This window comes from Typha latifolia, chromosome 13 (genome assembly GCF_019914945.1).
Source record: "Typha latifolia isolate L0001 chromosome 13, TyphaL0001v2, whole genome shotgun sequence".
In the NCBI taxonomy this organism is placed as follows: domain Eukaryota; kingdom Viridiplantae; phylum Streptophyta; class Magnoliopsida; order Poales; family Typhaceae; genus Typha; species Typha latifolia.
Genome location: NC_133098.1, coordinates 8,002,377 through 8,016,299, shown reverse-complemented (window position 1 = coordinate 8,016,299; position 13,923 = coordinate 8,002,377). Strand labels below are relative to the sequence as shown.

General features: G+C 38.6%; 1 protein-coding gene across 6 annotated transcripts in view; it reads right to left on the bottom strand.

The window, feature by feature from the left end:
* LOC140800090 (telomerase reverse transcriptase) overlaps window positions 1-2,938 on the bottom strand; it is a 59,736-nt gene extending 56,798 nt beyond the window's left edge. For 2 of the 6 annotated variants that reach the window (XM_073154741.1, XM_073154745.1), the window contains exons 1-2: window positions 2,526-2,905; window positions 473-550 (exon numbers count right to left, since the gene is read on the bottom strand). In XM_073154741.1, coding sequence (XP_073010842.1) covers window positions 473-550; window positions 2,526-2,837 — 390 coding nt within the window. In that variant the 5' untranslated portion in view covers window positions 2,838-2,905. Of the gene's footprint in view, window positions 1-472; window positions 551-2,525 lie in introns of all 6 variants that reach the window. The other 4 variants (XR_012111141.1, XM_073154742.1, XM_073154743.1 and 1 more) reach the window with 4 other exon arrangements.
* Between the last annotated feature and the right edge of the window lie 10,985 nt (window positions 2,939-13,923).

Genomic DNA, 13,923 nt, shown 5'->3' with positions numbered 1-13,923 from the left:
CCATGCATCACAACAAGTTTATGAACTCCTCAAACTATGGAACCTCTGATACATTTTTGTTTCAGCATTTCAAGATCCCATAACTTGAGCACGATGAACTCTAGTAAGTAGCTTATGTTACATGGAAATAATATCCGTATGGAAGTGCTCCTTCATTTGCTTGTTTAGAAATGTCCTAAGTATTAAATACAAACACTGCATACACTTGGTAGTTGGTACTAGTCTAGCGCAAGCAAGGCTTTAAGTAAACCAAAAGGTAGAACAAGTAGAAAGATTAAGCATGAGAATGAAAATTATAGAAACAAATGGAGCATATTGCTGAGGAAAAGCATGTAGCAACCAGCAAGCTGATCAAAGGGCTAATCAAGGGGGACAACAAGTAGGAGAATTGGAAGTTTGGGCTAACAATCATTGATTCTTAATATACAAAAGATAGCCATGTTGATAACATATTATGAAGTTATCCACATACCTTATTATAACTGTTGCATAGCACATTGTCAATCCTGTCTGAACTATCCATTATCAACTCAATTGTCCTCCTGACAATCTGAGCCTTAGTCAGTACTTCGAAGAAACAACAAAACTAATAGATCAGGCAATCCAAATTTCAATAAACAAAAAAACAAAAGAAAAATGACACCCGAAAACCCTCCACAAATCAGATTTTTGTGGTCCTTCACTAAATTTGACAATACATGAAGGACCACATTCTCCTAAGTGAATACGCCAACAAAAAGTAGCCCAGAATAAAGAATATAACATCAAAACTCAAGAAAGTCATGCAAAGGAGATAATAAGTACATATAACTGTACATTGAGAAAGAATATATGAAAATATACCCTCAGCACCTTACAAATCAAAATAACTAAACCAAAGAAAAAAAAAGATAAAATTATATATATATATATATATACATGAAAGTTGATAGTTTCCTCAGAGAGTGAATGATGGGATTAGAAAGAGAAAATAACAAGTGAAAGTGATGTAGGAGCATTAAAGCCAACAAAATAATCTAGATTAGATATTTGATAGTCAATCTTTAGGTGTCTTTATTGAGTCAAGTCTAATTAGGATTAAGTTTATTTGGTTAGTGTTCTAATTTTCGTCCTTTAGTTTACCTGTTTTAATATATTTTTCACAATTTTTATATTAAGGTTTGCTTTGGGCTTAATTTAAGGATTTCGAGTCCCTCCTTCACAGATTTAGGTTTGTTTTAAGCTTTATGTTGATTGATCTATTTTCCTTGTAAAGCTTTATGATGATTGATGTAACTTATATAGCTTTATGCTTATTACCTTGTATAGCTCTAAGCCACCTCATATTTAACATAGGCCAGCCGATCAATGAAATCAAGCTTGTAATGCTAAGCTACCTTGTTTTATAACAAGCATAAAGCGTAGATTAGTGTGATGCCAAACCCTTTGGGTATAGACCACTACAAGAGTGATTCCAGGTTACCATTCTCTATTTTAATATCTTCTCTTCTCATCTATACTCTCGTCTATTTTCCTTTTCTATCAATTTCTTCTTTATTGCTGTTTATTTCTTTTCACTCAGAAAACTAAATTATAAAATAATATATTTTATGAGATGAATAGTGTAGCAACTGTACGAAACTTTTTCTTCACTCAGATTTCCAATTTAATAGCTTTTCCCTTGTGTACCTCTATCTATGTTTTGTTCTATTTATTGCTTTTACTACTGAAATCCATATCTGTTCTCATCTTGGATGTTTTTCCTTAAATCCATCTCTGCCCCTATATTTGTCATGAATCAGAAACTTAATATGGTTCTTTAGAAGGAACAAATCTCAGAAACAGTCTTAAATTTTAGCCTAACAAGGCCTAACAAATTATGGCAATACCATTGTGTAATCATTTTTTTTTTAAGAATACCATTGTGTAATCATGTTGGAACCTAATAGATGAAAACTTAAATGGAGCCCAACACAACCTAACTAAACATTCCTACAATAATTTGAAGTTAAAAAGGAGATATAATTTCACGATTTGACAGAAAAAAAAATAAGGGCACATTGGAGATTACAAGCAATTATATTCAACATAAACATTATTCTCCATTTTCAGAACCACCTTGGTGATATTTGTTAAGTTAAAGTTAGCATAGAGAGTGACTCCAGCATTTTCGGGAAAAAAAAGTTAGCTAAAGAACAGTTTACCGCCTATCACAAAAACTGATAATAATTCTCATTCTAATATTTAGCCAAATACTTCCATATCCTTTTATTTCTCTAATTCTAATCTGAATGTTAATATAGCCAGTTCATATACCCAATACTGGTTTTAACTTTTAAGATAGCCCAATCATGGTTAAACTGTTAAAGAGCTAAAAGGTCATAGAAGAAAACTAATTTTCATGCCGGTTGAAACAGAGGGTATGGAAGAAAGAAAACGTAGACAGGAAACATCAATAAGCTGAGAAACGAATTACACCATCACGAATTTTTCTATAACATCAAAAACCGGAATAAAACACAGAAAGGAGGAGGGAGACGAATCACCTGGCGTTGCGTAAAGTTATTGCCGAGAAAGAAGACGGGCGGCGACGGGGCGGCGCGTGATACGACGCAGACGGCACGCGAAAGGAGGTGGCTGTAGGCGGCGGAGTCGCGGGCGCGTAGAAGGTAAGACGAGGCATCGGCGCATCCGAGGCAGCGGCGCCCACCGCACGTGCACTCCTCGGACGACGGCGGTGGCGGAGAAGGGAGGAGGGAGAGTATCGCCTCCTTTAGAGAATGAGCGCGATCGTCATAGGATCGCCGGAGGAGTTCGGGAACTCGGTTTCGCCGCCGCCGACGTTTTGATCTCGCCATGGGAGGAGGAGGTGGAGGGTTGCAGATTGTAACACCCCAGACTATTTTTTTTGACTGGAAACGATGCGGTGTGCACCGGTTACTCACCTAATTTCCCTTTCAGAATACAGCCACTTATTCCACCTGACATATTCTAAAATATAAACACTATTTTTTAAAATTATATTTTATATCACACATTAATCTAATTACCAATTTACCTTTAATTTAGCTACAACCTCTCTTAAATATCTTATTATAATTTATCACTTATATATTTATCTCTTTCAAACATCTTATCATAATTCATTACTCATCTCTTCTCTCTCTTAAACATCTTATCAATATCTAATCATAATTTATTACTCTCTCTACTCTCTCTCTATATCTCTTATCATATTCTTTTATTTTATAGTAAACAAATAAAATTTAATTTAAACAGCATAAAATATCAATAACTTAATATTTAATAAAGTTAAGCACATCTAATATCACTTGTTAAGTTTCGATACTAAAAATAAGCTACCTCAACGATTCTTTCAAAATTTGTATGTATTATAAAAATCAGTCTGTGCGATTATGGGAAAATATTTGTAAAATATTCTTCTATAGTTAGAAAATTACGAAACCAATTGGGTTAGATCGGTAACTTCCTGATCTACGACTTTCATATTTACTCCCTTTGCATATTAGAATTATAGCAGGGACGAAAATACAGAAAATTGTGGGTGATGGTGGTGGTGACTAATGGAGTGGATGTTAGGGTTATGGATGGGTATGGAGATTGAAAGTTAATTGTGGATGTGGTTAAACGATGTAGACCAAGGGAACGAAGTGGTCGAGATCCCAAAAAAAAGGGTGGTTTGATAGTCGAGAGATTAGAAGTTAGGAGAAGCCTTGCCAACGGTAGAGGTGGAAGGTTAGTGAAGAGAGAGGAGAGAGAAGTCTAGAGATAAGATAAGAGGTAAGAAATCAATAATCCAATTGCATAATAAATTTGGTTGCCATCCACATATATATAGAGAATAGCCAACAAGTCCTAAAATATATAAAACCCTAATTCTAGAGGATTCCCGTCGTTCACGTGATACGATTCGGACTTCACCGACGTCGTCTCGAGCATGAATTCACTTTAGGAGTGTTTTTATTTCATGTTTTAGTGTTTAATTTCCATTAAAATAAGTTTTCTGTAAGTCGCGTTCGAACGCGGGTGGAGTGAGTTCGAACGCGGTTTGTGAACGGGATTGTGAACGTGGAGAAGAGAATGTACTGTGCGTTCGAACGCACTGTGAACGCCTGCATCGCGTTCGCAAATACCGACAGGCGCGTTCGATCATGCGTTCAAACGCCTGCATCACGTTCGCAAATCCAGAAGAGCTAATTCGGTGCGTTCGAACGCGGTCAGGCGAGTTCGAACGCGGTCGGCAAAAATTATGTTTTAGGGTTAATGTGAGTTGTTGGTTAGCCTATAAAAGGATGTGTAGGGCAACCAAAATCGGTATTGATTATTGAGATTGAGTTTTGCCTTGCCTCCTTCGTCTTCTTCGCTCCCGTTCTCTCAATCCCCGGCGACGCCGCTTCTAACCTCCCTCGTCCGGCCAATCACCCTAGTCCCTTAGGGGTGGCCCTCTTCTCCCCCTTCGTCCAATCTATCCAACACTTGCCCTAATCCTTCCATCAACCACAACCGTTCCACCATCACTTTTCACCGGTGCCACCACATTAACGCCGGTCCACCACTATCCACCATTACCTAGGATCTCGTGCCTCCATCCACGAATCCAAAACAGAGCATCCTGATGTTCGTCCACTAAACGAACGATATCTTGAGATCCCCAACTCCGATTCGCCTGTAACTAGATTTGTTGGAAAGCTCTTTTACGAGGCTACAACATATCAAAATCTCACGTCGATCCGACGACAGCATATTTTGGGATCTAATTTCAAAGTTCCGTGCCAGATCGTATCAAGCTGGTATCAGAGCTCCATAGCCAGAGGTGTGATCGTAACAATCTGGTATCAGAGCCTTAGCCCCAAAGAGAAGATCGTATCAATCTGGTATCAGAGCCTTAGCCCTAAAGAGAAGATCGTATCATCACGTTCGAATGCGACATATTTGCGTTCACACAGACCGAGAGCTGCGTTCACAAACGCATTCGAATGCGGGTATTTGCGTTCACACAGACCGAGAGCTGCGTTCACAAACGCGTTCGAACGCGAGTACTGCGTTCACACAGACCTAGAGCTGCGTTCACAAACACGTTCGAACGCAACCTGAAGAATTCAAGTTGTCACGTTCGAACGCACTTGGGCCCGTTCGAACGCACCTGAGATCAAGTCATGCCATTCGAACGCACCAACGAAGTTTAAAAAAATTGGACTTTCATGAGTACAAATAAGACATGGATTTGGCTCTATCTTGGAGATCATATATAAGGATTGTGATGCTCTATCTTTAGGGTGGTTGAAGAAGCATTATTGAAGGAGACTTCTTGAGGCTACATTGGTTCTTCAACTATCAAGGTTTCACTCATCTACAAAACTTAATCTTTCGTCTTAAGGGCTATCTAGACGAAAGATCAATCTCGATGGTTACTCAGGTTGGACTTCAATCACGAGAAGCAGTGAATCGTGGGTTCTAGCGATCAAGACTGAGAGGAAGAAAGTCGTTTGGATCGACAGGTTGTTTTTTGAGTCAGTTTTATAACTGCTACTATTCTAGTGATTTGTTTTGATCCGAGTTTGGATTCGTGGTTTTTTCCCATTTGGGTTTTTCCACGTTAAAACTTGGCGTTCATCTCTGCTTTCATTCTTAATATTTCTACGGACTTTTACTTAAGCGAACGAGTGATATCATTACCTAGTATTTAGATACATACTTGTGTCTAGGAGTTTTTCACAGGCGTTCGCAAGGGCATTCGAACGCGAACTATATGAATTTTATTTTAATAAAAATAAATACCTAATGCAATAAGAAAATATCATATCTAAGTGTATCAGCCCACCACGCTTCCCCCACCTTGCCCTCAAGGTGAAAAGTTGGGAAAACGCTCCAAGATATCAGTCTCCAACTCTCATGTAGCCTCATCGGATGGTTTGCCAAGCAACTCAACTAGAATCTCCATCTCCAATCTGGTATCATGTTGTCGGCGGCGTCTAGAAAGTACTCGAACTAGCTCTACGATCTCTATCTCCTCCAATGGCTCCGGTAGAATCGATCCAACAATCTCATGGTCTCCAATGCACTCTCGCAATAATGAAACATAAAAAATAGGATGCACTCCTGACCCCTCCGGCAGCTTCAAATGATATGCAATCGAACCAATACGCTCCAACACCCAAAACGGACCAAAGTAGTGATGTGCTAATTTTGGTTATGCATCGGACGTAAGGTCATCTATCGATATTGCTACACCCTCATAAACACCCAACTGTCGATGTCGAACTCCTGCTCCCTTTGGCTATGATCATAAACTTGCTTCATGCGGTTTTGAGCTAGTTTAAGATGAGCATGCAACCTCCTCAATGTGGTGTCTCTATCCATCAAAGCTAAGTTCACCTCTATACGATCCACATATGCCACTGGATCATAAGCACGTAATGTCAGAGCCATGCGTCCATGCCCATGCATCACCTCAAATAGAGTCATGCCAATGCTGCTTTGGTAGGCGGTGTTATAAGACCACTCCGCCTATGGTAAGAACTTCAACCATCGTCTCGGCATCTCTCCAACAAAGCACCTCAAATACTGCTCAATGTCTCGATTGACCACCTCTATTTGGCCGTTCGTTTGCGGATGGTAGGCCAAACTGAAGTTCAATCGAGTCCTCTACAATTTAGAAAACTCAGTCCAAAAGTCACTCATAAATACACGATCATGATCCGAGACAATCGTGCGTGGAATGCCATGTAACCGAGCAACATCTCTAACAAAAAATTCAGCCACCGACTTGGCTGAAAACGAATGAGACAATGCTGAAAAGTGTGTATACTTGCTCAATCTGTCAACCACCACAAAGATAACAGAATAACCACGTACCAACGGAAGACCCTCTATAAAATCCATAAAAATTTCTTCCCAAACACGGTCCGGTATAGGTAAAGGCTGTACTAATCCTACCGGTTTCAATATGGTTGCCTTAGCCCTTTAAAAGACTTCGCAAGCATGGATAAAACTCCTCACATCCCATCTCAATCCTGACCATGTGCAACTCTGAGATATCCTCCTATATGTCCTCAAGACACCCTCATGACCAGCCTCTGGAGTACGGTGGAAGTGCTCCAACAATTTATATCGCAATCCATCATTTGCGAGCACTTGAATGCATCCGTGGTCTAGCAGCAACCCACCTCGATTTTCTAACTCTAGATGACATTTCGGATCATCCATCACCTTCTGCAACAATCTCAAAATATCTGGGTCTAATGTGCATGCATACCTCAGCTCGTCAAGGAAGGGAAAGGTAGGAGATGAATAGGCTGCAAGCTCGGCGGTATCGGGTTGGCATGATAGTACATTCGCCGCTCTATTTTCTGTTCACTTCTTGTATTAGATTTCATAATCATATCCCAGCAATTTTTGACCCATCACTGCTGTGCTGGAGTGTGTATGCGTTGTCCCATAAAGTATGAAAGACTCTTTTGATCGGTTCGGATAATGAATCGTCTACCGATCAAGTAAGACCCCCACTTTGTCACCGCATGCAGAATTGCCAGCATCTCTCTCTCTCTCATAAGTTAATAATTGCTAAAAATTTTGTGACAAAGCCTTACTAAGAAAGGCTATGTGATGTCCTCTTTGCATAAGTATAGCTCCTATGCTAACACCCGATGCATCACATTCCATAATGAACTCTTTGGTGAAGTCTAGTAGAGCTAGCACGGGTGCTATCGTCATTGCGGTTTTTAGTTTTTCAAAGGTTGAAGTGGCTTCTTCCATCCATCTAAAAGAGTCCTTCAACAAAGAAGTGAGAGGAGGGGCGATCTTGCCATATCCAGCGATGATGCATCGATAATATCCGGTCAGCCCCAAAAATCCTCTCAATCCGGTGGTAGTAGTAGGAATAGGTTAAGCGGTCATACATGCAACCTTTTGAGGATCCGCCGCTACACCATCTGCTGAAATGATATGGCCTAAATACTCCACTTGTGGTACTCCCTATAGGCACTTGGACTTTTTGATCCTCAATAGGTTTTGCTTCAACAAATTCAGCACATCCTCCAAATGCTGCCAATGCTCCAATTCAGTCCTACTATACACCAAAATATCGTCAAAAAATATCAAGACATACCTTCGCAAGAGAGGTCGAAATATATCATTTATGAGGCCTTGAAAGGTAGCTAGAGCATTGGTGAGACCAAAAGACATCACCCAGGACTCGTAATGCCCGTTTGGAGTCCGAAATACAGTTTTGTGCACATCCGCCGAGTGAACTCTAATTTGATGATACCCGGCCCTCAAGTCAAGCTTGCTGAATATAGTCACCCCTGCAAGCTCGTCCAGCAACTCCTCGATAACTGGAATAGGATACCAGTCCTTAACAGTAATAGCGTTTAGTGCCTGATAGTCGATACAAAAATGTCATATCCTATCCTTTTTTCACACCAAAAGCACGGGGGATGAGTATGAGCTATGACTTGATTGAATGAGGCATTGCTCCAACATCTTGGCAACCATCTTTGAAATAACTTTTTTTTGCACATATCGATACCGATATGGCCTCATGTTCACCGGTGTAGCTCCGGATACAATCTCAATGTGATGGTCTGCCGCTCTCCTCAGTGGCAACTCTTGTGGCTCCTCAAACAGTCCAGAAAAGTTATCTAATAAATTAAACAATTCAATGGTAGTACCTGAACTTGTTTGAGGCTCATCTCCTGCTAGTCCTAACTAAAGAAGATAGGCCAAATCATACGCACAAGGCAGCCCCATCATAGGCTGCATCGCAGGAATCGGCGAAAACCGAACACCATCCAGCCGCACATCTTTGTTTCCTTGTTTATATTTAATCCACATGCTCTGGAAATCAAATGTGACGGGTCCCAAACTTTGTAACCACTGAGCATCAAGGACAATGTCCGCTCCTTGCAGTGCCAACGGATGCAAGTCCACAATGATATCGTGTCCTTGCACTTGTATACCGACCCGGCGATACAAGCTCTCCACCCTAAGCTTCGTGTCGTCTCCAATAGCAACGTCAAATCCCATGGTTAGTTCGGCATCCAAACCCAATCTCCTCACTAATCTCTCGTCTAGAAAGTTGTGTGTACTCCCCGAATCGATGAGGATGTGCATACAATGCTTTCTAACGAGTCCGTCTACTCGTAATGTCCTCGGCGCGGAAGTACCTGTATATGTATGCATCAATATTTCAGCTTGGACATCTTCCTCCACGCCCTCCTCAACGGTCTCCTCATGGACCTCCTCTAAACACTCTCCATCATCAACAACCTCATCAACCTCCTCACCGATGAAGCTCGCTGGTGTCGCATGCCTCTCGTGTTCCACCACCATCGGTCTTGGGTTTTGTAACGGAGGTGGGGAATGATGTGTGGGCATAGGTAAGAGGGGATCATTGGCACTCGCATGACGCACTAGACCTGTGGGGTATCAGATCGATGAGGTCCCATTGTTAGTCCTTATTGAAACTCCGATCGTCGTCGAGGAGATAACAAATCAAATCGGTTCTTGACATATTCCTTGAAATCATTGTGATCCTTTTGAATTGAGTCAACTCTATGCATCAATATATGGAATATGCCCCTAATTTCATCCATATTCGCACTCATAGGAGTTGGTTGACTCGGTCTTGGCGTGGTCGCTCTAAAGGAATCGACCTCACGGTTAGGATCATCATGGATTGAGTCCTCCCTTGTCGGTGTGCTCTCTATAGGTCTCCTTGTTGATGTCACCTTTCTTGTTTCAGCCATTAATGGAGGTCTGATGTTTGCCTGCTCTAATATAAAATTGATAAGCTCTGATACCAAATTGAGAAGTTCCGATACCAAAGATAGGCTACGCAATGATTCTTTCAAGATCTGGATGTATTATAGGAATCAGTCTCCGCGACCATGAGAAAATATTAGTCAACAATTTTTCGATAGTCATAAAATTACGAAACCAATTGGGTTAGATTCGTAACTTCCTGATCTACAACTTTCGTATTTACACCCTTCGCAGATTCGAACTTAGCAGGGACGAAAATACGAAATAATGTGGGTGATGGTGGTGGTGATGGGTGGAGTGGATGTTAGGGTTATGGATGTGTATGGATATGAATGTGGATTGTGGAAGTGGTTAAAGGATGTAGACGAAGGGAACGAAGTGGTCGAGATCCCAAAGAAGAGGGGGGCTCGATAGTCGAGGGAGATTAAAAGTTAGGAGAAACCTTGCTAACGGCAAAGGTGGAAGGATGGTGAAAAAGGGAGGAGGGAGAAGTCTAGAGAGAAAATAGGAGGCAAGAAATCAATAATCTAATAGCATAATGAATTTGACTGCCATCCACATATATATAGAGGTGAAAATAAACACCTAATGCGATAAGAAAAGATTCTATCTAAATGTATCATCACGATATAGTCCCTAATAGTTGTAGCGGCAACAAAGGAGTGGACTACTACTTGAGCTAAATTAATGTTGTCATCGTTGTGTGTCTACTAGCAATAAAGACTTTCTGCTTAGGTCCCGCCAAAGAGGTCTGGAGGTTTTATCTTATTTACAAGGATTTTAGCTAGCACTCTATATTTTATATTACAGAGGGAAATGAGCCTATAATCCACAACCTTGGTAACATTTTCTTTTTTAGGGATAAAAGTAATGTAGGTGTAACCCCAAGTCCAGAGAATAATATTATTGTGCTAAATCTATAAAATAGACTTATAAAAATCCTCATTGATGATATCTTAATAGTTTTTATAAAAATCAACATGAAAACTATTTGGACTAGAGAGCCTCTTTTACCTCCATAATATCTGTTGATATGCATTTTGACTAGTTCAAAATAAAATATATAATCTACATATATATATATATATATATATATATATATATATATATATAACATATCTCAAATATTATAATAAATTATACTCAGTTAATTAGCATATATTTGCTTATAGTATCAACATTATAACACGCAAACTCTTATCACATATATGCATAAGGTTCTAAATTTTTATAATTACATAATTAACCTTGAGATATAAATATCATCTTAAAATATTAATATATCAAGTTTCATAATATTTTAATGACATTCTATAAAAAGACCCATAAAATAGGGATATTTAGGTGACTCTACTCACTAAATAATATTTTTAAATATAAACATATGATATATAATTTCACACTACATTATTTGAATTTGTGTCCAGAAAAATACATAATATATATATATATATATATATATATATATATATATATATATATAATTTTATAAATACCTTCAGGATATTTTTGAAATTTCATCCAATTTAGGGGTATGTTTTTTGAAATATGATTTGGCATTTTCCTAAAACATGTATAATACTGTCAAAAAACATTCTTGACCTAAATTATCCAATTAGATGATTATTGGATTATATTTTTACTATTGACGTATTTATCTATTTATCCATTAAGAGCACAACACGAGTATATTCTTGTATTTTACATGTAAAATCTAATATACTTAGCTCTATGAGCTAATAAAAATGAGTTTAAATTATATAAAACTCTCATATAAGTAAACATATTTCAGCATAATATATTTCATGCGATGTGGCATCTTGTCATTGTGCACCTGTATTAGTTCGAGCAATATCTAATATGATTAAATTTATATTTCCTTTATCTACATGGAAGCATATGATTGATCCACATGTCAAAATTATATTATTAATGCTTCATAACTCCCTATTTTCTCCACATCTCACTCTCCCATGACTAATTCATTTAGATTCTTATTTCTTTCCATGTTTTGCTCTTATATAACTACTTCATAACTTCCTTTTAGTTTCATATCTCTCTCTCCACCTTTCACTCTCTTATAACTAAGTCATTTAAACTTCCTATATCTATTCACCTTTTACTCTCCTATAACTAATTTGTAACTTCATTATTTTACTTCATATTTCTCTTCCTTTTCACTCTCCTATGACTAAGTCATTTAACTTTCTATTTCTCTCCACTTTTTACTCTCCTATAACTACTTTGTAACTTCATTTTACTTCATATATCTCTCCCATTTCACTCTCCTATAACTAAATCATTTAACTTCCTATCTTTCTCCACCTTTTACTCTTTTATAACTACTTCATAACTTCCTTTTAGTTTCATATCTCTCTCTCCTCTTTCACCCTCCTATGACTAAGTCATTTAACTTCCTATTTCTCTCCACCTCTCACTCTTCTATAACCATCCTTCTTTTCACTTCTTATTTTTTCTCCACTACCTCCATAATGATTCAACTTTCCATTTCCATATAACTATCTAAAATTCTCATTAACTTCACATATATAATCAACCATGTTCCATACTAAAACAAATCCATATTAACATAGATTTTAAAATAGTAATAACTACCTATGATTTTTAACTACCCATACCCCTCTCATAACTACTTCTGATAAACAACTCAATAACTATAATTTATGATTAACTATAAATGGATCATAAGGGCTAACCTTAAATGGGGGACCTCGGAGAGGAGAGGGCTAACCTTAAACGGGGGATCTACTTCAAGGCATATTGAATAAGAAGAAGAAGAAGAATGAGAAAGGGGTTGAAGGAGGACTTTATCAACAACAAAGGTGAGGGTTCTAGGCTCTCACATACCTAGAAACCCAAGACCCTTGTCTCATATTCTCTTTAATTTTCTTTTCAAAGATGTAAAGATTATTAAGTTTCGAACCCTTAATCATGAGTTTTCCATTTGGATGTAATAATGAGTTGCCAATCTCATCATTAATTTATATGTCTTTGTATGGAAAAAGACTTAAATCTTGCGGTGATATTGGGAATCCAGGAGTGTGTGCCCTTATTTATATTATATTCTATTTTAATTTTGATCATAATGAAATTTGTTAGAATCCTTTTCTTTGGATTGCAAATTTTATTGTTGAACAATAATTACATCATGATTGAAATCATAGATAGCCCTTAGAAAAGGAATCGCTGGCCAGTCATCTGAGGACACTTGTTCCTCGACCTGCTTGCACTAGATATTCCTATAGAAACTATAAATTTTTTTTCCATGTCATGGGCCCTACTAATCATATCTCCCACAAAATTGGTAATAGTCATGATATGATTTTTCTAACGATAGATTTTGGTACAGACATGAAAAAATTTAGAGTTTTCATCACCATCATATTCTAAGCCCTGCCTAATATGATCAACCATCAATTCTAGATTCAATGTTGAGACGAATCGAACCCCCAAATGGTTCGTAACAACTTTGGTATTAAAGTCAGAGATCTTTGGCATAGTTTCACACACGACAAACACCCGATCTATGGCTGCAAGGAGGAAAGTAGAGAATGTGTTAGAGAAAACATGGGGCAGACTCGAGGGGGTGCAACCACATCTCCACCCACGAATGCTCATAGCCATAGGGAAGCTTCAGAATGACTTCGATGGCTACATCTAATGTCAACGCCGAGCTTCTCGCCCTCATGAAGATCCTGGCCACATACATCATGAGTTTATGTGAGAAATATGACTGGTTACTCGAAAGAGTAGATTGGTGGACACTGAAGAAAAACTACTCCCGAAATGACCATGGACCTATAGGAAGAGCCACCATGATGTGAACCTCTATTGCCCACATCTTTGGAGCATGGACCTGACTATGTGGTGCCCCCTAGATTGACAGTGGTTGAGCCTATGCATTGACCCGCACCAATCAGATGGCAACCAGTAGCCAATCAAGATGAGTGGGCTGATTTGGATCATGACGACTACTTCCTGGTCAATCCAAATTGAAGGAAACCTTGTCAAAGGTAAGAACAACACCCATGCTATTCAAGGTGGTTTGGGTTTGGACCCAAATTATGAAAATGCGATATAGAGGCGATTCACGCCGATAGATATTCCAAGTTTTAAAACAATGACCCGACATGGTGGATC